Below are 24,107 nucleotides of genomic sequence, written 5' to 3' on the forward strand. Positions count from 1 at the left end.
TAGCTTGCTTCTAATGTTGTTGCTACTCTGTGAAACCGTTTGAAAAGAAAAGAGAGAAAGACAGATGCACAAAAGCACTGGGGCTTTTAGACTGGACACAGAACCGAAGGAAGACGCATTCAGTGTGCGCCCGGTCACAAAAGAGCCTTTCATCATTCACCACTCTGATGATGGTGAGCCCGAGAGGCCTTCCAGTATCTCAAGCATGGAGAACAGCGTTATTCACAGCAGTCACAGGCCCATTCACTCCTGCAAATTCCCCCATTCATCACAATGTTAGTACTGTAGCTCGGCCTGCTTGGCTGTGCTCACAAACATCTTACAGTCTTACTTTCTGCTTTTGGGTCACAATGAGCTAAATGTCCTGCAGAACTGCTTGACCGCCCCCCTCTCTCCCACATAACACCGTTATGCCCCTCATAGCTGCAGCGAATGGTATGGTATGAATACCAGCAGAGAGTTTTTTGTATAATGAAAATAGTTTATGAAAACCTCAGAACATGTTTGTTTCATACATCCTTTTAAATTGGGTCAGTTCATCTAAATACCCCAGTCTGTCTGGATATATTTCTATTCTTTCTTTTCTGTCTTGATTGTTCAGCTAATACCTGCCATATGCATCTAAGTTCACTCTCTTTTTTTCTTTGAATTGCTTTTTTTTTTTTTTTTTTTGCTGTTCATCTTTTTATTTTACCCCAGTTCTCTCTCTCTGTTCCGCAGTCTACGTCTAGATTTCATTTTCATATTCACTTCCTCCATCATTTTTATTAGTCGCTTGCGCCTTAAATCTAAAAAGAAATGTATTGTCTTAAGCTATTCCTCGTTTTTTTGGTTTTATTTTGCTGCCAAAATGTTTTCTTTGGCTGTTATTTAGTTCCTCTGGTTAAGTCCATTTTGTATGGTATTAGATATGAATAACAGGCCTTTATATTCTTGCAGTTTCCTCTTTGTTTAAAGGTCTTTTGAGTTTAACTTGTTTTTTTGTTCCTATATCACTTTATTTTGTAGAGCACTGTTGTCCAGAATAGTTCTCTTGATGATAATAATTCATTTATGGAGGTTACGTATTGGATAATGTACTGTTTGCTAGTCAGTGATGCAAAATATGCAACATTCAACAACTGTATTTTGATGAGGCAAGAATTGTTTCCAAGAGTGACTTTTACTGTTTTGATTTGGTTTCTTATGGAACCATTTTCAGTGACAAAATAACTGTCCATACTAGTGTAGGGTTCTTGAACGTATTAATGTGCCCTTTCAAATATTAATGCCTTAAAAGTCTTAAATTCGTAAAGTCAAGTATAACATTTGCCAATATAAATATCTAGATCTCCTTAAATTAAGATACACTTACAGATGCAAATCAAAGATTTTTTTTTTTTTGAGAAAAAAGGGGTCATATGACGTTGCTAAAAAAAAAAACATTATGTTGTGTAATTGGTGTAATGAAAGATAAGAAATACAAAGCTTATCGTTCTAAAAAAGCAAGATGTGCTCTGATTGGCTAGTTATCCAGCGCATTGTGATTGGCTGAATACCTTAAGCGTGTGATGAAAATGTTACGCCCCTTACCATACTTTGATGCCATCTCCCAGCAGAACGAGACAAAACCAATAAAACACATTACAAAAGAACCATTTGTTGCATCCAATGGGGACATAATTAATGATTATAATGACTTATGCTGTCTTTTTATGCGTTGTTGCATACTCCGCTGTTTAAACAAAACCATGTCTGCATTTGTGAATGGAGGAATGACAAACAACAAGCGCTACTCTACACTGCTTAAAATTTGCGTTTGAATCATCAGTGGCAAATTCTATAAATATAAGACATGTACTTACAGGCTGTGAGTCAGAAGTGCCAGACCACACGAGAATAAAATTTTTTGTGTGAACATTTGGGCGGCGTTATACAAATCTTCCCACATAATGACGTAGACATGTGGGGACGTGTTAGAACGAGCCATTTTCGGTTGACTTATAAAGATTATCTCTTTGTATTTAATACTTTAGTCTTTGCAACTTTACAGTACAGATCTTCTTGTAGAGCTTGTAACAATCCAAAGAGAAAGGAAACAATTTTAATTGCATCATATGACCCCTTTAAGTTCTTGTTTAATCAAACTTACTCCATTTTGATCAGTTTCTATTAAAACAAATAAATGTACGTTGATTTAAGAATCTTTAGACTTTCGAACTCAAAAACAATACTGGATACTAGTTAAAAAAATGTTTTTTTTGCAGTGTGATAGTAATCAAAATAAAATTAATTTTGAAAAATGTACATTTTATATTTTTTACTTTGAAGTGTTGCTAATACAAGACGTTAACATTTAGAGCCTATATTAATGTTTTTTGTTGCATTCAATTTATTTCTTGAATTCTCTTACTTGGTCTTAAATTTACCTTCAAAAACTGCAAAAACCCTGTAGTATGTATGCTGTTAGCTATGCGTTCTTGCAAAATAGTAAAAGAAAAGTAAAAATGGTCAAATAAACAAAAAAGGCAACAAAAAAAATTTGAGTTTAAATTATGCATAAAGATAGTACAAGGAAATTGTTGCCTGGGACTTAATTATCCATTTAAATGGTAATTATGCAATCAGTCAATCAAAAAAAAAATATATATATATGGTGCTGAACTGAATATGAATGAATTTTCCCCCGAGAGCCGTGCAATAAGAAGGAAAGAGTGCAGGTCTAGAGCATTTGAGAGCTTAAACAGGTGATCTTCACAGACTAAATCACACCACCTCAAGCCATTAACATGGAACAGGCATTATTTAGATCCTTCTCAAAGGATTTAACAGCAGCTATATGTGAAGCTAACTGTTGCGTAACAGAGTTTAGTTTGTTTGATCTGTTGGCACACAGTGTAATCCTCTGGTGTAATTGTGCTTCAGTGAAAACCCCCTTCAATAGTGCCCAGTGATTCTATGAAGTACCACTAAACCCAGTGAACTGTGAATGGCAAGCCTTTAAACTGTGGGAGATGCTTTATTGCAGAATGTTTCTTACATATGCATCATGTGAACCGAGTCGTGTGAATTTGCTGTAATTTGTGGTAACTCGCGTTCAAAACAGGAAACAAGATAAACTAAAACTCTAAACTCACAAAAAAACTAACAAAAAATATGATCTGCAGCAAATGGTCTTTTTTTCTGTGCAGAAAGCAAAAGTAAATGTCCGTCACGTTTACAAAACCAATATAATCTCTTATGAATAAATACTTTTAATAAAGGAAAACCAAACATGTGAGTCATTATCTTACTTTACATCACTTGTTTTATAAGCTTTGATGTATATGATAGTAATTATTAATGATGTTGTAATATAGCCAAAAACTAAAGGGTGTGTATTATTTTGCAACCATTAAGCATTTTAACCCAACGTGGCCAAATCTTTTTTTTTTTTTCCTAAAGACCTTATAGTTCTTTCAATTTCAACAATTTCTCTCTTTTTTTCTTTTTTTATTGAGACATGTTTAGTTTTTTTGTTTATTACAAGATTTATTTATTTAAATCAAGTTTTCAAGTTTTTTTTATCTCAAGTTTATATCAAGTTTTTTTTTATGAATAATATTTTCTTTCTTATTTGTTTTATTTTTTATAATCCAAGCATTTTTTTTCTCCTTTATTTCTAAAACTCAAGAAATAACTTGACAGAAGAATTTGCTACTATCTACACTGCCCTTTTAATATCACAATTTTACTATTGTGAATATTGTGTTTCCATTTCTAAATTCATGTACACATAACTTGTAATTACAATATTCCCATTGGTACTTGAATGCTGTGTTACACAGGTAAGCGTAGATTTTTTTTCCCTTTTCACAAGGACATTTAAGTGTATTTCTCTCTTTACCCTGTCTTCTTGTGACTCCACAGTGTCCCTCATGAACCTTTGTGCTGCGCTTGAACTGTGTGTGTGCGTACATGTGTGTGTGTGTGTGTTGAAGCATCCCTTCCTCCTCCCTTCATGTCCGACTTGTCACTGTGCTCCGCAGAACCACGAGCCGCTGCGAGACAATGACTCAGACCTCATCCTGAACGAAGGAGACCTGACACTGACCTATGGAGACGCTCACATCACAGCCAACGGGGCCTCGTCCTCCTCTGGCCCCGAAGCATCGGGCGGCAGCTGGGGTGTGAACGGCAAACGCAGCGACAGCACGTCAGAGGATGCTCTAGAGCGAGAACTGGACACGCGTGAACATGAGCTCTTGAGCCGTGGCACACGTCTCGTTTTCCCCATGGAGGACCACGCTTGACCCCGCCTCCCAAACCTTAAACCACGCCTCCCTTCACTCCATACCTCCACTTTCCTTGCAAATTGACCCACGACACCTCCAAAGATCTCATGCAGGGGGTCCGAACACACAAGGGAACAGAAAGATGGAGATCAGGAGGCTTTGTTCTCAAAGAAACGAAGGAGACATAATTGATGCTGTGGCAGACTCTGATTCCTTGTCTGCCCTTCAAAATGTGATTTGCAGGAAAAAAAAAAAAACCTGCATTTCGGACACTTATTTTCCTTATTGCTGTCATTTGCGATGAGGTATTGATGCCGTACGATCTCTGCTGCCCTTAACATTCACATTCATACGATCACTGCCCGCCGCATATTAACATTTTACCTTAGTCATAATTTGTTTTCTATTAGCAATGCTGCTACAAGCTGGAGATATGATTGATAAATATGACTGAGCTAGTATTTCTTGTATGAACAGCCTGTATTATGTAATTTGCATTCAAATGCTGGTTTTTGCCATCAGGCAAATAAGCGAGCAGCTCATAAGGTTTGTAAATAACCATGGCAGTGGTGTTCGTGAAAGCTCACAAACACAATGGCAGCATTGACACGAGTGCATGCTCATCTCATGACTGCATACGGGAACCTTGTAATATGTAACTCTAGCGTGTTGGAGTTTACACTTCTTGCAAGATCTTGGTTGTACGAATGCCAAGTTGCCAAGCAGTGCGATTTATTTTATTTTTAATTTTTTTTAAACAGCTGGATGTAACAAGAGTGTATGGGCCATGCACTTTAGCTGTAGCCCTTGCATGTTTTGCTTTATTATATTAGCATATTAACCATTGTACACTCTCAGCCAGAATTTGTGATGCAGAATGATGTAATTAACCCTCGTTAATTAGTTAATTTCATATCTGCATCAAACATGTCTTTTGCGCCTCCTCACATTAGAATGTTCTTGAAGGTGGATCTTTCCATCTGTATGAGTTGCTGCTATATAACAGTCAGCGATTCTTAAATCAGGAATATGGAGTGTTCGGCGTGATGTTGACCCGGCTGTTTATCTGTTCATACGGTAATCTTGTGGCCTTGTGCCAGTAACCGCCAATGTGCATTCCTTCCGTCCTCCGTGTCTGGAAAAGAATGATGTTAATGAGTGCAAGTCTGAAGTCCAAAGTTTAGTTAATAACTAACTTAGAGATGTCTGAAATAAGACATAATTCAGTCTGATTTTTACTCAACACAATAAACTAACTTTGCACTCTTGCCATTCAGAAACCTTTGCAATGGTCTGCTCTTGCGCCTGTCTGTTTGCTCGAGTTGTGCAAGGAAATGCATCACTTCAGTACAATATAGTTCAACATCTGATCAGAAGAACATGTATGTGGAGTTTCGGCTAGCGGATGAGCTTCGTGGCAAAAGACTGAATTCACAGAAGTCACTCCTCCTCTGAATGACTCTTTCAACTTGTCTGATAGCTTTTTTTTTCTGACCACACTATGGTGGATTTGTGTGTTCCTTCAGGATATCTATCTACATTCATCTTTTACTTGCTGTTCTGCATGTCAGTATAGAAACAAATGACAAAATCCATAATCGAGCTGCCATTTGTTTGTCTGTGATGTATGAAACACCAAAACCCTCTGTTTTCCCATTTAAATCCCTATTAAGATACACTCTGCCTGTTAAATAATGTGAAAAAAAACTGTGGTATGGATTGTAGTTTATCTATTGTACGTTTATAAAATAAATAGCATATGTATCAAAAGTGGGCTACAGTAGCAATACCTATCTAAGGTATTTGATTTATGTCATAAAATACAAAAGAACAATAAAACAAGAAAACTAGTGTTTACAACAAAATTGTATGTTCAAGTTTTATTTATAAATAACATTTTTTTTCATTGATTAATTCTGACGGTTCACGTCAGAACTTTAGAGTAAATGTTGTTTAGAATGACAAAACCATGTTAACGCAATAATAGTGTGAAAGCAGTTGAGCAGTAAAAGCACAAAAACACCTGTATCCTCAAAGAATGATTGTGCGTTTTAGATTTAGATGAGACGTTCTGCCTGTTTAACTATTCAAATTGCAATCCTATCCTCTTCATACACAAATGAACACATTCTGCACAGCCCAGTGCAGACTTCGTACAAAAAGAACAAACTGGTGATGTCCAGGGGGAACTGGGGAATCTCACACCAGGGTTAAGACCTAGGGGAGAGAGAAATCAGAATTTTCTAAATTCTTTCTCCACCCTTCAATTTCTCTAGAACTTCAGCTCACTGAATTGCACTTTGTGCTTCACAGACAAGTTGTGCATTCATGTTTTTATTGGGCAGTACCACAGAAACTGGAGTGTCCTTAATGCATAATCCTCTTTTCATACATGGTTGATGAATGCCTAGGAATGTTTTGATTCTGAAATCCTCCCGGTGAATTGAACACTCAGTGGGATGTCTGTCTGTCTGTCTCCGGGCCTGGTGCATGTGTAACAGCACGGGTGCACGTAAAGACCCGGTCCTGTGTGTCTGATTATGGGCTGCTGGGGATTGGGCAGGGATTACTGCGGATGAAATCTGTCTGTCAGGCCGTTTCATTCTCTCTTGCTGAATGTGTTTCCCCTCTTGTTATTGTTAGTCTTTTTCTTACAGGAGTCTTGTCAGTATCAGTTGAGGTCGATGGGTTTGTGAGTGTTTCTCTTCTGTCGTCTACTCTGCACCCTGTGACGGCAATGTGAGGGAGCTCTCGGGGTATTGCTCCTCAGCTCCGTCCGTGTGTCGTAGCTTCATATTAGGCTGTTCCCCCTCTGTCCTCCTGTTCCTCCAGCACATCAGGCTTCTACAGCGAAGAGGGAAGAATAACTTAGTTTTTTTTTATTAATATGGACAAGAAGACATGGGGATGTTTACTGAAAACAATGATTTTGTATAGAATGTAAACAAAGTTCAGTCATAAAAGCACAGTGTGTCATTTCTGCATCGCTAGTATTTGTCACAGATATTCAGCGTGTTCCTATAGGCCTACTCATACTAAAGCAAATATTGGTTTAATAGTTATTATTGTGATATGAATAGCTATATTATTTACTAATAGTATTTAAATTATTATAAATGTATATAAATATAATATTATAATTTATAATTTTTTGGTTTGTTTCTTTTGGTATTTTTACCCTGTAAGACAATGCATTATTATCAGTAGTAGTATATTTTAATTACATTATTACATTAATACAATATTAGTAATACTAATGTTAAAATATTATGTAATTAATTAAAAGTCGCTGTGTGCGTCTGGTGCCATCGTGTCTGTGTCGTCATGACAGAGCCCTCCCAGATCGAGCTGGTGACAGGCTCAGCTCAGGGAGCATTGGTCCCTCCAGGGCCTAACCAAAACAAAGCAGTCCCTATTTAAGCCTGTTCCAACCACGTGTGGTCGCTCTGTTAGGTCACACCAGCCCCCCTCATCACATGATGCTGATGGGGATGACAAAGAAGCCTGTATCATGATCCATCACTCTGTTATACAGCAGCGTTTACAGGCCTCGCCATGAAATCGGACTCGAGCATGATGGCTAATTGATTTGACACATAACCCAGTCTGATATTTTTACAGGTCACAGTGTGGAGAGGATATTTATGATATGATGTGCTGACTTGACAGCATTTTTAACTATTATATCGGCTACAGTAAAAGTAAAACTGGTCATTTTACTGACCCTGGTCCATTTGGAAATTATAAATTGCACCACCATATAACTTCCACTTCCCCGAGTTCAGGAGGACTGTATTTGTTTCAGAATGGATCAGTGACCCTGGCTAACCTCGACTCTATTCTATTGTCTCTTTTTAATGTTCATGATGCACTGCGCACTGATTCTGTGTTTTTAACAATTACTGACTGAGATGGTCCACAGTAATCCAATGTCTTGTATGTTGACATTATTCTGAAAACTAGCTAATATAACAAAAAACACTATTTACATCATTTATCTTGGTTAAAAATTCTACATATACAAACATTAACATTAGACTAGTATATTTATAAATTAATCTAACTAGAAACCTGTTGTTTATGATATAAAATGCATTATTTAATGTTAATAAATTGAACCTTGCAAAGCGTTTCCAATGGTAAAAAAATACTATTTCGTATCTGTGAATCAATGATGTTGACCTATTTTAGCTATACGAGAATCTATAACTTTATAAAACATCACGTTTTCTCTTCCCAAGAGGTCGTTGAACATTATAAAATCAAACTTGGTTCTCTGAAGACAGATTGTGTGTATCATTGTACAGATCAGAACGGACACCTTCAGCCTTTGTTATAAAGCTGTCAGTCACTCGGTGTATGTGCATGACATTCACATATAGCTACTGCACAACAGCACACTGCAGATAAAATCAATGTTCATCTTTACAACTACACTAGTTGCATAATCAATCTGGGACTCGCACTCTTCTCATCTAATGGGCGGAAGCATTAATGTGTAGACAGACGTACTAGCTGAATGTAAAACCAAAACTCACCCATCGAACAAATTTAAACTCAGCGCTATCTAAAGCAGCAAAACAAAACATTGCATTTTGCACACGTCTGTTTGATGTGATAAAGAAGAGTAGTACAAAAGTTTGGGGGTGGCAATTTTATAATTATTTTTTTCTCTTATGCTCATTGAAGCTACATTTATTTGATCAAAAATACAGTAACAACTGTATATTGTTAAATATTATCATAACTTCTATGTGACAACAGTCTTCAGTGTCACATGATCCTTCAGAAATCATTCTGATTTGGTGCTCCTGACACATTTATTTTTATTATCAATGATGAAAACTGCTGAGCTGGTTACTGCTATTGTAACAAGTGTGATATTTTGTTTTTTTTCAGAATTCTTTGATGAATAAAAAAAGTTGTAAATAGAATTTTTTTTAAACAATATAAATGCCTTTACTGTGCCCTTGCTGAATAAACGGCAATAATAAACTTACTGACCCCAAACGCTTGACCAGAATTATTAATAATATTGCAAAATGAACACTAATGTGAAGTGTGATATACTTAGTCGTCATTGAGCCCAATTACGTTATTATTTCACTAAGTTCTGGGACCATTGGGGACTGAACTGCTGACATTCAGACAGGTACACATACCATAAAGCAATGTTTTGGTGGTTTTAGGTGTTGTCCATGTTCCTCTTCTTATAGCCCAGCTGTCTCATGACCTCGCTGCAGTAGGCTTCGACCTGGTTCACCTGCTCCACGTTCAGCCGTTCCCTCCAGGCGTAAATAGCCTCCTTGGCATCTCTGGATGATATGAGGAAAGGTTTATCCGAGGAATAGCCCTGTCCGTGGGTCATGTTTATCACAAACTTCTCCATGGCCGGAGAAAGGCTGAGGTTGGAGAACCGATAGAGTTTCTGGAGCTCGTCCACGGGTCTGAGGACCAGGTCCTCGTATTTCAGCTGCATGTAGTTTCGCTTCACCCACGGCGGAGCGTTCATGACGAGCAGCATGTCGTTGAGCCAGTTATCGCAAATTAGCTCCATCGCGCTCGAGACGTAATTCTCTGCACGGTGGACCCTGTTGCTAGGCACCAGAAGGCGCTTGTATTTGTCGCTCTGCTTCTTGCTCCTCAGCACCTGTATGCTCTCCTTCACCAGAGCCAGCTTAGACTTCAGCCGAGAGTTATGAACGGCCCGGGGGTCGCGAAACAACTGGACTATCTGGAGGTTGATGGCGGGGTCTCGCATGAGGGGAACCAGAACCGACAAATCTAAAACCCGCACGTCTTTGATGACCATCACAGGGTACTTTTTGCACTCTTTCTCCAGCTCTTTGAGATCTCTGTGGTGGCATTTGCTACACACGTCTCCTTGAACCAAACCGATTTCGTGCTTTTTGTACGCCTTGCAGAGAGGCTCGGAGCAAATGACCTTGTTGGTTTTCCAGCCGAAAATAAAAGAGGTGGTTACGTTGGACGAGCCCGCGTAGAGTTTTAACACGGAGAAATCGCATCTAAACAGAGAGTTCATCATGTCTCTCACTGCTCCTTGTAAACTGCCCGCATCTCCGGGATAAAGCGCCTGCCACATATTCCACATGGGCTCGTATAAATAAAACACATCGGGATGCTGATTAAATAGTTCCCCTAAAAAAGAAGAGCCTGTCCTCCAGGTTGCGTGGAGGTATATGTGCGTCCTGGACTGACTCCTGTTGCCGAAGTCCTCCACCTCCGTTGAGTTGCCCGATCTGGTGCTGCTCCACAGGGCGATGGTGCTCTTCAGATCGGGACACTTTTGTTGCTGATATCCATCTTTAATGTGGGACGATTTGCTCCGGTAATCTAGTACGTAGGGGATTAAAAGCAGCACCACGGAGTATCCTAGAATCAAGATGATGTATTTTTTCTGAAGCCTTCTCTTCATGGCCTCATCGGAGTGAGAGACGCGGATCTCGGCGAACTGAGGCGCCTGCCTCGAAGGACACTGTTAGATTACAGCAGTAAAGTTTGGAGGGTGGAATCTTTTCTCAGCCGTGATGCAGAAAGCCCCGCCTCCTGTGCCAGGATTGGCTAGTGGGAGTTGCTCATAAGTGGATTGTGATTGGATAGTTAGGATGTCACTCACATAGGCTCACGGGCGGGGGGGGGGGGGGGTTACACCAATTTACATCAACTACCTAGCAAATTATGGGCACAGTTTATTTGTATTTAATTATAATTGCCCCTTATGAAAAATAATTAACATCACTGTGCGATTTAAATGTGCCATATTTTGATATTATTAAAAGGGAAGGTTAACATACAGGAACACCAAACCATTGTTTGGGCAAGCTAAGCAATGTAATTATTAAGTACATTAATTATATAATAAATTGCATAAACATATAAACACATGTGATAACTTGCCATTATAAAATGTAAAAATAAGCAATAAAATCTATAGCCAAGGTATTAATTTTATTCATGATTTACTGGATGATAATGTTTTTTTCTTATCTTATAATGATTTCATTAATAAATACAGATTTAGAAATAAAAAAAAGGTTATAACAAGGTATGCAATGCTATACCCACTGGATTGTTAAGAATAATCCAAAGCTGCCACATATTCCACATGGGCTCGTATAAATGAAACATCTAAACTTGTATCTTGACTGTAGTTTCTCTTCCCTCTTTGAAAATATGAAATGTTGACCTTTTAGACAGTAAGTGTATTAACAAACTTATTTACAAAGAACTTAAACATGTTATCACTTATGATTATCAGTGTCATTTTCTGGGAGATGTTGAAAAGACAAAGCTTTTATCTGTTATATGGCATACCCAGTTGCTCCAAAGGTCAAGGAGACTCATTACAAAATGATGTTCAGGATTTACCAAGTTATTGACTTTATACAAAAACCATTTCATTTCGAGGTGGATCCTTGTGGTTTCTGTTCTTCTTTTCCTGAAACACTTGATCACATTTTCTTTTACTGTAAGGCTTCTTCTAAATCTTGGTTGGATACATAGCTAGTTGTCAGTAAAAATTGAGACAATTCTTAACTCAACAAGATGTCCTCTTTTTTTTTAAGTGTGATTTAAATTCATCCTTCCCCGATGTTGTAAATTTAGTTTTGTTGATGGGTAAATATCATATCCATACTTGTCAATGGAAGAAATGTAAACCGTCCTTCAATATATTTCTATGTGAGTTTGCTAAAATGTTTCAGAGCTGTAAATGATTCCAAAAACATAATAGAAAATCTGAAAAGTTATGCTTCTCTTTGTCAAAATATTTGTGTGTGTGTGTGTGTGTGTCTCTGTGTGTGTGTGTACACATGTCTTTTTAGTTTTTCTCTTAGGAACTTTTAGAAAAAAGTAAAATACTTTATGGGAGAATGCTTCGCAAACAAAAGTTTTTGAAATATTTTTTTGTAAACTTAATGTATTTTTCCTGGACTTTTATGTAGAGGAGATTTGAAGTGAGAACGAATGTTTTTTTTGTCTGGCAGTGTTGTTGATTTGTCGTGTCGCGTCATGTTTAAGGCTACTCGATAGGTGGCAGTGAAGCTCCCTCCGGCGTTGTTATTGTTCACGCGACACCAAAGAAGTAGCATCTGGAGGGATGGAGGCAGCAACAACAGGGGAAATGATAATAAATGTATTAATTCTAATAAAATAAAATTCGCCATTCGCAATCGGATTATATTCGAGAGATACACGTATATTTTCGACCAATCTCTGACATGTAGCGAACACCTTTGTCATGGTTTCTTGTTTTGCTAGCCGCAGCTGTTGACAACGACTCGCTACTGTCAGCATCACTATCACAAAAACAGGTTTGTGCTCATAGACATCTATCTATCTATCTATCTATCTATCTATCTATCTATCTATCTATCTATCTATCTATCTATCTATCTATCTATCTATCTATCTATCTATCTATCTATCTATCTATCTATCTATCTATCTATCATTGTTTTGCTTGTGTTTCAGTTGAAGCTTGAATCATCAGAATGGCTCACTGGAGCAGGTTTGAGAAGGAGCTGGAGCTTGAGACCAAGAGACTCATCTCACATTATACTTCCATTCAGGACGAGGAAGATCAGAACTTCCAAATGGCTCTGAAATTTGCCTGGTCCAATTTCAAGTAAGTATTTTTCAAGTGAATTTACTTAGCCATTTACTTATCACTTTAATCGTGGCTTGTAGTTTATTTGTGAAAAGGACCCTGAAGAAGAAGTGGAGGGAAAAGAAGTGTAAATGAGTGTGGAGCCTTAGCTTGTTTTTCATTTTGCAATTAATATATCTATAATATATATTTTTTTTTTTTGCACATAAAATCTAAAGAAAGCTCACATCATATTTTTCTCCTCTGGATAGGTTTCATCGTTTCCTTGATGCCAACACACATAATGTACAGCGCTCCATTAATGGGTTAGTCTGAAGCTTTAAACAATTCTGGGCACTCTTTTGTGATCTGCTGATGTTTTGATATTACGGTATTTTTGTTATTAATTATTCCGGTTTCTCTTTTTCCCAGGATTCATGAGAAACTCATGATCCACTCGGACTTAAGTAAAGCAGAGAGTTGGTTAAGGCTAACTGAAGAATTTCTCAGTTCTCCTCTTCCTAATACTGAGGGAACCAAGGTAGGATAACACTGACATCATTCAGGCGATTCTTAGATCCCTTCATGTGCTGAATGTCTTTATTACTCTGTTTTTCAGACTGATGTCCACTATAGTGTGTTGGCTTTATTGCTCCATCTGTCTGACTCCCCATCCAACACAAGCTATTGTGAAAGACCTAGACCGAAAGAAACAGGTTCGGCTTTTCTTTAGTTTCAACACATGCATACTGTTGGACAATACTACTTCTACTAATGTTTATTTCTACAGAGAAAGAAGACAAGTTTGATTGGGCCAAGTACCTTATGGAAGGAGAGGATCTTGATACTGGACCCTTTCCAGACACTCCAGTGAGTGATCGATATTACACTGTTAGATCAGATCTGGTCTAGCATCATATACTAAAGGTCTGAGCGATATGGCGTTTAAATGATTAGTAGATACATTTCAGCTTATTAATCTAATTATTTATACTTGCTCTTTAATGAAATGGTTGATTTATTTTTTTAGCAGATGAGCCATGGTTTTGTACTTTTGAAGTAGATGTAAAATATTTAAAACATACATATTTTTATATTTTTATTTGAAGTAAAATACTGATATACTAATGTTGTTTTTGATAACATGTTTATTTAAATTTTGGTTGTTATTTTAGCTCGTTTTTTTTTTTCAAGCATGTTTTGTATTTATTTCTCTTTATTAGATTTAGTTTAGTTTAGTTGTTGTTACATGTAAAGTTAAACTAAACAAACTTGGTAAATCTTTTTTATTTAAAGTAAATCAATTTATTTTACGTAACTATAATAACTTCGATGAATGAAACATTTAAAAACTGTTCTGTACTATATTGACTATAGATATTATCCATAACAGAGCAGCACAGATCATTTAATCTCTTGGCAGGAGTGGTCTGAGGATGAGAGTGAAGAAGAAGATAGCCAGCAGCCCCTGAGCAGAGAGGATTCTGGTATACAGGTGGACAGAACACCTCAGGAGGACCACGAGCAGAATGACAAGACTGTCCAAGTCACCTGGACCGGTATGGGACAGTATCCGCACATTTTCTCATAGTAACCCTCAGTTAATGAAGTCTGTTTTCAAGACTCCTGGTTCTTACCGAGTCTTGTGTTTGTAGTGGGTGATCCAGACTCCAGGGCTTGGCTGGAGCAGCATATTGTCACTTCGTATTGGGTTCCCAACTCTCCCCGCTTTCCACACAGCCTCCACCTGCACTCCAATCTCTACAATGTCTGGTAAGGCATTTAATGTCTTGTTCACTTACTTCACAAGGCCATTAATAAGGACTTTCTTTCACGATTTAATACGATTTTAGAAGCAAATACTGTTTATTTGAGAGTAGAATGTTGTCATTGTGCATATCGCTCTCTTTCTCTCCAGGGATCAGCACCTGTATAACACTGGGCCTCTTTACCTGCCTGAGGAGAAGTCTTTTGTTACAGAGACACAAGTGATTCGGGAAACTCTTTGGTATGATTATATACTGTATATATACCATTCAGGAGTTTGGAAGTTTCTTATTGTTCATAGTCTTTTATGCTCACCAATAGTGTATTTATTTGACATTATAAAAATTTCAAGGAACATCAGAATTAATTTTATATATATATATATATATATATATATATTTTTTTTTTTTTTTTTTTTTACATTTTTAGCAACAATTAAATCAGTCTTCACATAATGCTTTAAAAACCAGTCTTATATTCTCATTTGGTGCTCATTTATTGTCAGTTACTATTGGTGCTCAGTTATTATGAGAAATATAAATCTCTCTCTCTCTTTTTTTTCTACATATATATTTACATATATACTGGGCAGACATGTTTTTTCCAAAAGGAAAGTGCATGTGCTAAATTTGTGAAAATGACATATGTGGATAGAGATAAGAATGCTTCACACCTGTTGAAACCTGCAGGGAAAGAGCAGTTCTGGAATGGAGTTTTGTCTTCTCAAGATCAGATCTGCTCTGGTTGCTAACACATGTTTGTTTACTTGCGCAGAAGAAAACACATGCTCACATGTTCATTTCTGCCTCTCCTCAGGCTCTTCTCCGGCGTAAAGAAACTTTTCATTTTCCAGTACAATGATGGCAAGGTGACTGTGAGGAATGATGTGGTGGTCACACATCTAACTAACGTGAGTGGAGACAGTTTTTCATTTCTGTATTTATTGGGATAAACTCGAACACTGGCATTAATTAATACAAATATTACTCTACAAAAGCCAAATGACACATTTTATGAATATGTTTTTATTTTATTTTACAATATATCATTTTTATTGAAATATTTTTTTATTTATATTATTGACTAAGGCACATTTAGATGCTTTTAGTTTTTTTTGAATAAGCTGTTATCCTATTACGATAATTAATGAGAGTCTGTTTAATTATATTGTTATTATGAATACTTATGAAATTGTGCAAGACAGGTCCACATGGCTTTTTTTGATGCACGTATGTGTTTTTGTACAGAACTGTCTTCACTCTGTACTGGAGCACATAGCAGCCTATGGGCAGGCTGTTTCCCGACTGCAGAAGTTTATTGATGAAGTGACCGGCCACAGTGCAGAGCCTTGTCCTCCAGGACTTAACTCTTCCTCCTCCTCATCCTCCAAGAAGAGCTCTGATCCTCCCTTTAGGACCTACCAAGCGTTCGTGTGGGCCCTGTATAAATACTTCACCAGCTTTAAAGAAGAGCTCAATACTATTGAGAAAGACATTATTGCCAAAGGTCAGATTTTCTTTGTGCCTGCGCTCTGAAAAATATATATTTTGAAGTTGTAAATAAATATGTACGTTTTATATGAAATGAAAGTTAATCCTACAACGTTTGTTTTCAGTGTGCAAATGTATTCTCAGTTATTTTTGTGTTGTTATAGTACTGATTCTGTGGTGATTCTTCATAGATGAGACAGTGACTCTGTCTTTTGTGCTGGAACGGTTGAGTCCTCATCTGGCTCAGATCACCATGCTGCACAGGGTTTTCTGCACAGGAGTGGCTGATGTGCCGCCCGGAACGCCCAATGTGTTAAGAGCCTCACATTTACTCAACACACTCTACAAGGCCATAATAGAATATGACAGCGTGGGTGAGGCCTCCGAGCAGTCTGTAAGTGTGTCTGTTTTCAATGTTGAGCATTAGATGCATACATTTGAACATTACCCATGTATCTCTGATGCCATTTTTTCTCCTTCCTATCAGGTGGCGCTCCTTTTCTCTCTCTGGGTGGAAACAGTCAGGCCATACCTTGAGATTGTAGATGAATGGATTGTTCACGGTCACTTATTTGACCCCGCTAAAGAGTTCATAATTCAAAGGTACAACAGCATTTTAGTATTTTATTTTTGTGTGTGTGTACACTGCCATTCAGAAGTTTAGGGGTCACTTTTAAAAAAAAATTAAAAGGAGTACGATTTTTTTTTCCGTAAAGATACTAATACTTATATCCAGCAAAAGACAAATGCTGTTTTGTTAAAACAAATAAAATGATTCCAGAAGAACTGTTTTCAACATTGACAAGATTAAAGAAATGTTTTATTGATCACCAACTATATATTATATAACCAGTGCTTTAAGTGGCCCAAAAGAGGTGCCGGTACTCTATTATAGCCTTTTTTTATATAAACGGGGGGGTGGTCTTGGGTGACGGGATGGGGGGCTTATGATATTAGACTTCGTAGCCTATAATAAAAGATAATGACTTTCAAACCTTAACTAAACACATTTTTATTCAAAGATCAACCGTCTGTCATTACTCTTTAGTCTGCCACAAGAAACAACAACATTAAAATCATGAACTCAAATGTCATTGTAAAAAACAAAAAAAACAATGACTGTTATAACAGTGCGTAAATCAGACCTTTCTGTAACGCTAACGTTAATAAGCTTAAACGAAAATAACGAAATAATTGTGTAGCAGAAGCGGAGTATTTTTTTGTACACAGTGCCGCTGTAACGCTGTCAGAGTTGTAAGTCTGCCCAGGATGAATAGAAAAAGTCAACGCCAACGATGGTAGTTTCACGAGTCTTTATATAATTCCTCTCAGTTAAATGCACTCTTCGCATACATGTCATAGAGCGAATATTAACAGGGGAAAAACACTCTGAAAACACGCTACAAATAAGAGTAAAATAAACAATAAATCAAAGGAGCAGTCGGTAGAGCGGTCACCTCTCTCCTCTCGCGAGCAAAACTGTACTCTCACTGCGCACGCGTACACTGGAACAGCGCGCACACAATAACGTGTCATCTTAAAGGCATACAACATTCATGTCATGAACATCATAACATTAGGTGGCCGTTACACCGCGAACTGTCAATCACTCCTGTACGCGTGCATCACTGTCCTCCTCGCAGCTGCAGCAACTTGCGCTCTCTTTATCAAGCTTTAAAACAAAAAGGGGACAAAAAGATCATATTGTCTTTGTGCATAGGCTATAGATTAATTAGATAAATGAATATCTAAATTTGTGCCTTGCCGTCTACGGTATTTTTTTAGAACTTAGAAAAAAGATGCTGCAGCCAATGAGACGACTCAACCTCGGCAGACAGTTTTTAATGTTTATCAGACAATAAATACTCAAGATTTTGCTTTAGTATAATTTTCAGGACAATTAGGGCCAGATTCGGGAGTCGGGACGACAGTTTAGATTTCGGGACTGTCCCGAATTTTTCGGGACGTCTGGTCACCCCACCTGAAAGAGCTGCATTACTTCATTAGCTTGAGTCTGACCTGCAGTGATATCATTCAAACTTGGTGAGGTGTCAGTCAGCGAATCATCTTCTTCTGATCTTGTTCTTTCGGTATTCAGAGTCTGAAGCCAAGAGAACATATTAAGTGCTGTTAACTGTATTTGATTATTAACAGTACCGAGTGTATACTCATAAAGACTTGCACACACCTTCTCAGGCCACTTTGAGTTGTTGACACTAACAATGGGAAAAGCGACACATGCGCTATTCACTTGTATAATTTAAGGGTGAATGGGTAATGTAGTTTCTGCTCTCGGTGGGATGAATTAGGAAGCTTGCATTGTGAAGGGCGCTCTGAAAATCGGCAGTGCAGGTAAAAGATTAAAATCTCTGTTAAAACAAATGTCCAAATGAGCGTCCCGCTACGCTAAAAGCACGTTCTGGGCGCACGGAGAGGTGGCGGTACTGAGTACCGGTGAGTACCGGCCCACTTAAAGCACTGTATATAACATATTTAGAATGATTTCCGAAGGATCATGTGACAGTGGACACTAGAATAATGGCTGCTGAAAATTCAGTTTTGCCATCACAGGAATAAATGACATTTTTAAATATATTAAAATAGATTACTTATTCAAAATTGACATTTTTACTGTGGGCAGGCATGATAAGAATAAAATGATTCTTTCAAAAACATAAAAAAATCTTACCGACCCCAAACATTTGAACAGTTAGGAATTCCATACAGTCAGCTGGTCATTATCGCAAAATCAACCACTTTTTAGGGTGATGCAAGACCCCTCAGTGTCGTGTCAGGGTGCTTTTCACTCTTTTGGGGTCTAATTTGCGCTAACCACCATCTGCATCCACCTTATCCTGCTAAATACACACCTGCTTATCAAATGAATAAATATATGGACATGTTTACTAGGAACAAAGATGTACCAGTAAACCACAGGGACTTCTGGTACGCCACGTACACGCTGTACAGTGTGTCTGAGACGGTGGAGAGCGAGGAGAGGCTCAGCGACGCTGCCAGTGGAAGCTCTGGTGGAGAGCAGGCGTCCAGCAGCAGACAGCACACCATGGTGTCCTTCCTCAAGCCTGTGCTCAAGCAGATCATCATGGCTGGCAAATCCATGCAGCTGCTGAAGAACCTGGACTGCAAGGAGACCGAGCAGCCTGATGGATCCTCCAGAGGTCAGTGTCAGAGAGGATGACCCTTTTTTTTCAGTATTAGTTTCAGTGCTTGTCCTGTATAACATAAGACATTTGTTCCCTCTGCCTATGATGACACATGCAGAATAATACTAAAGTTGTCAAAAATAACCATACAGCGCTGTAGCAGTTACTGACAAGGACATGTGCTATAACTGTACCAGTGCTGCTACAATTAGCAGTAACTTGGCATCCATGGACACGTATGATTCAGCATCATGAACTTCATCTACGTAGATCGAGCGTCAGCCGGAGGGTGCGTCAGAGAACAGCTAGTCACCAGTCTGTGTTCATGGCCATTAATTTTATACTGATACACACTCAGTAATTCAAATTTCTTAAAAAAAAATGAAAACAAGCAGCCGTCATTAAAGCAGATACAAGGAATGTCATGGCTTACGTGCTGGTAGTCCAGCGTGATTAAAAAAGTTATAAAAATGTCAATAATTAATGATACGAACGATATGAAACATTATGTCGTTGATGTATTTTGTAGCTATTATCACCCAGCCATACTTGCCTTTTCTTCTAATTTAGTTTTTAGACAAAAGGGGCCTTGGAGTCAAAAATTTTGAGAACCATTGAATTAAATTAGATGCTAATTTAATTTGTAATGTCTTTACAGTGTTACTTCTCTGCAATTCTATTTTGACTTCATCCATATTGTTTTCCAGTTTCAGTTAAATTTTTTGTTGCATGCTCATGTTTGTATATTAGTAACATTTTCAATAATGATAACCTTTTGTTTTGTACGTTTACTTCATTTTCAGAATGTTTCTTATTGCCTAATATGTCTTAACATTGATGACAGTGAATTGTCTCTCCGCAGATGCCGAAAGAAAGAGTCTGTACACGCTCTTTTTGGAATCAGTGCAGACACGTCTTGGGCATGGAGAAGACTCACCCACCAACACGGTAACCGAGCAACAGGCCACTAAAAAGAGTCTGATCAAGATGCAGTCCATTGTAGCACGTCATCTGGAGCTGGACGACATCCATGACCCCCTGCTGGCCATTAATTTTGCAAGGTGACAGCAGAATACAGAATAACTGATTTGACGTCACTGAAGTCCACACAGAGATGTTAAAAATAGATTTGTGTTTTCAAAGATTTCAGTGATATAAAGGCGCTAAACTGTGTTTGGTCAGTCACAATTTCATTAGCTTGTTTTCCATGGAGGTAATGTGTGTTATCTCTTGCAGGCTTTATTTAGAGCAGAATGACTTCCATGAGAAATTCTCTGGCAGCGATGTGATTTTGGACCGCTCCTCTGAGTCTGTGACCTGTCAGACGTTTGAGCTCACGCTCCGCTCCTGTTTGTATCCACACATTGAGAGGAGATACATCGAATGCTGTGGGAACCTCATGAGAACCCTGAAAAAAGACTACAGGTGAGATTGAATCCTTTGTGCAGTGTTGCTTTGTAGCGCATTTCTCCTTAACCCTCTCATTTCTTTTTATCTTAGGCTTCTTGGGTACTTGCAGGCCATGAGAAACTACTTCCTGTTGGAGGCTGGGGATACTATGTATGATTTCTACACAGCCATCTTTGACAAAGTCCTGGAGAAGGAGAGCTGGCAGCAGCTGGCGTTCCTCAATGTGCAGCTTCAAGAGTCTGTTGGACAGCGCCACCCAGAGGACAGCAGCCGGTACTGCACACAAAATCTCTAGAGATCCTGTGGTTTACCAATCAACCCTGCCTGATACCACTCCATATCCTGTGGTTGTTTACACATTTTTCTCATGATTCCAGGTTGTCTATATTTCTTGAAACTATTGACCCTGCAAGAAAAAAACAGCCAGTGAATAACCTTGATGGTCTCACGCTGAGCTATAAGGTTACGTAACAGTTTTTGCTTTTTATGGTTTGGAGATTGTGACAACACGACATGATGTTTTTATATCACGCATGTTATATGAACGCCTTTTTGTTTTCTCTCACCAGGTTCCATGGCCTGTTGATATTGTTATAAGTTCAGAGTGTCAGAAAATCTACAATCAGGTCTTCCTACTGCTGCTTCAGATCAAATGGGCCAAATATAGCCTGGACACTTTACGATTCAGTGGTGAGTTATGATTTCTCTTCTGAAGTTTTCATCACTTCTGTGTAGTTGTGATAAAGTTAGTGGATATTATTACAAAAAGGATATGCTATTAAATGTCAATGAGATATTGATGTACTGTACTTCGTATTTATGTAACTTCATAGTTCCATTGCATCTCATTTTAGTTTAGTACTTTCAAATCAGGATGGTTTCAATTCACTGTTTCAGATGAGATCTTATATAGAGTCTTCCCACAGATTTGACAGTCGCCGCTAAGAGGCAAGAGGGAGGCCACTCCGAGGAAGGCACAGCCAAAGAGCCCGTAAACCAGCAGATTCACAGGATGTTTCTCCTGAGGGTCAAACTCATGCACTTTGTCAACAGCCTCCATAACTACATTATGACAAGGGTAGGTCTGATGTACATCAAATTATGTATTTGTTCATTTGAGTTCAGACTTTCTTAGCTTGTAGACATACACCTTGCTACATTTCATTCGCAGATCCTGCATAGTACAGGTCTAGAATTTCAACACCAAGTACAAGAGGCGAAGGATCTGGACCAGCTCATCAAAATCCACTACCGATATCTGTCCACCATTCATGACAGATGTCTGCTCCGAGAAAAAGTAAGAGGGATATATACAAGGCAAAAAAATTGCAGTCGTTTTCTTATTTATTCCGTAAGCTGTCTTCCCCATGATGGTTGGCCTAGTTTTTACTTTTAAACTGTTATAGATGTCTGTGTTATTTTCGATGCATCAATTCAGGTTACCGTGTCTTTGCAGGTCAGTTTCGTCAAGGAGGCCATCATGAAAGTGCTGAATTTAGTTCTCATCTTCTCAGACAGATGGCAGGCTGGTTTTGGGGCCTGGAAGTAAGTTCAATACTCTTACATCATGTTTGGAATCTCTTTAGATGTTTCAGTCTAGCTGCTTGTCCTCATCTTGCAGCTTCCACTTCATTCACTTTTTCGGATTTTACCATTCGTTAAATATTTCCTTTTCTCCCCCCAGAATCGAGTCGATTGACAAAATGGAGTCGGACTTTAAAAACTGTCACATGTTTCTGGTGACTATTTTAAACAAGGCAGTGTGCAGAGGCTCATTTCCTCATTGTAAGTCATACAGTGCTGTGCATTTTCAAGAAACTGTGAATCTCACTATCCCTGTTCCTCTGTATTTAACTCCAAATGACAATATACAGTAATGCAAACAAGAGCAGTGCATTATGGAAATACAGTAAAACAAATGTCCCAATGCAAAAACAGATGACATTGTAACATCTTTAAAATTATTTCTTTTTTTCTTTTTTCAGTGATTAATGAGTGAAGTCAGAAATATTTAGTTTTACTCACCATATGTCCCTGTTTTCTTTCACAGTGGAGTCCCTGGCATTGTCGCTAATGGCTGGATTTGAGCAGTGTTAACAGATTGAACATGGATTCAATCCAGAGCACCGAACACAAGACAGATTATTTATTGTACTGCTGCATGACGGCTACTGTACTGTTCTTGTTCGTCTCTACCAGGATATCTGACATCATAGCACATGAGAGAGACAAAATCACAATAGCACTACAATAGTACAGAAGTAGCACTTTGTGTCTATAAACAGTGAGACTTGTGTTAAGTTGTCCACTCTGTCTACAGCACAGTTAATGCATCAAGATACTTAACGTAATGTTTTGTGGACAATCTGTTTGTATTTCATTGTTGTTGGCCTGTGTTATGGCTCAATATGTCAGATGTAAATGTAAGTGTCCTTTACATGCAGTGGATATGTGAAGCGTACATGACAAGCAATTTCATTTAAAGGTGATCTAATTATGTATATTACATGCAACAGTGAAAATAAACCTTAGACTTCTAGTTAAATCTTGTACATAATATAAACGAACTGAAAAATGTACGCTACATTTGTATGTAGTTCAAGCCTATATTTGTATTAGTTGTAGTTGCTTAATGCCTTTTTTATTGTGCTGAATGGATTGCATATTTTACATTAAATTGACATCACTTGCAATGCTGCCTCATACTTGTTTTATAATTCAGCATTTAAAAAAAAAAAAGAAATTAATACTTTATTTTTTAGTGAGGATGCATTACATTGAAAAACCTTTTGGATTTTTTGTTATTATTATATTTCAAATAAATAACTTTCTATTGATCTTAAAATGGTGAAAAAAAAATGATTTCCACAACAATATAGATTAGAAATAAATACATTTTTTAAAGTGACACTGAAGCAATGGCTGCTGAGAATTCCGTTTTGCCATCAGAAGAATATATACATTTTTATTCGTAACAATATTTAGCAAAATTTGTATTTTAACTGTATTTTTGATCAATAAAAACAGCCATGGTGAGTGTAAGAAACGGCAACAAAATGTTACAATATTCCAACATGAAATACTGCACTGAAATACACAAAGGAAATGTAAAAGCAAAAAAATAAATAAAATAATTGAATGGGTAGAATTTACAAGATTTAGCATACATATAGTTTGGATATTTAAATATTTACATTTCACACTATATTCTACACAATGGAAACTATGCCTGCGTCCCAATGTGCATACTATCCATCCTGTGAAATTAGTCATTTTCAGTACTATTTAGGACAGATAGAGTGGCTGGAATGCATTTCACATTTCTAAATGCCGCTTCCACACTCACTCACGGCTGTTTTATTTAGTGAGTATTTTTCCTGAAGGACTGTGTTCCTGAACGCCCCCTGTTGGAAGT

General features: G+C 37.8%; 3 protein-coding genes across 5 annotated transcripts in view; 2 read left to right on the forward strand and 1 right to left on the reverse strand.

Moving 5' to 3' along the window:
* The window catches only part of LOC113101558 (sodium/hydrogen exchanger 7-like), a 38,945-nt gene extending 33,627 nt beyond the window's left edge, over positions 1-5,318 (forward strand). For 2 of the 3 annotated variants that reach the window (XM_026265660.1, XM_026265661.1), the window contains exon 16: positions 4,008-5,318. In XM_026265660.1, coding sequence (XP_026121445.1) covers positions 4,008-4,271 — 264 coding nt within the window. In that variant the 3' untranslated portion in view covers positions 4,272-5,318. Of the gene's footprint in view, positions 1-3,888 lie in introns of all 3 variants that reach the window. The other variant, XM_026265662.1, reaches the window with a different exon arrangement.
* Positions 5,319-5,727: 409 nt separating this feature from the next.
* Positions 5,728-10,810, reverse strand: LOC113101594 (carbohydrate sulfotransferase 7-like). Its single transcript, XM_026265663.1, has 2 exons — positions 9,416-10,810; positions 5,728-7,097 (listed from the first exon to the last, which is right to left on the reverse strand). Exon 1 carries the CDS (start codon positions 10,687-10,689, stop codon positions 9,439-9,441), a length of 1,251 nt encoding a protein of 416 aa, XP_026121448.1. The 5' UTR covers positions 10,690-10,810; the 3' UTR covers positions 5,728-7,097; positions 9,416-9,438.
* A 1,496-nt stretch (positions 10,811-12,306) lies between these two features.
* tubgcp5 (tubulin gamma complex component 5) lies at positions 12,307-23,385 on the forward strand. Its single transcript, XM_026265664.1, has 25 exons — positions 12,307-12,408; positions 12,534-12,586; positions 12,747-12,900; positions 13,134-13,187; positions 13,294-13,402; positions 13,481-13,577; positions 13,652-13,731; positions 14,285-14,420; positions 14,517-14,634; positions 14,780-14,869; positions 15,445-15,538; positions 15,876-16,134; positions 16,310-16,512; positions 16,606-16,721; positions 19,029-19,297; positions 20,145-20,343; positions 20,519-20,707; positions 20,783-20,965; positions 21,070-21,154; positions 21,262-21,382; positions 21,619-21,770; positions 21,864-21,989; positions 22,149-22,237; positions 22,377-22,477; positions 22,743-23,385. The coding sequence occupies exons 3-25, from the start codon at positions 12,767-12,769 to the stop codon at positions 22,787-22,789; spliced, it is 3,051 nt and encodes a 1,016-aa protein (XP_026121449.1). The 5' UTR covers positions 12,307-12,408; positions 12,534-12,586; positions 12,747-12,766; the 3' UTR covers positions 22,790-23,385.
* Positions 23,386-24,107: the final 722 nt, after the last annotated feature.

Source organism: Carassius auratus, chromosome 6 (genome assembly GCF_003368295.1).
Source record: "Carassius auratus strain Wakin chromosome 6, ASM336829v1, whole genome shotgun sequence".
NCBI lineage: Eukaryota > Metazoa > Chordata > Actinopteri > Cypriniformes > Cyprinidae > Carassius > Carassius auratus.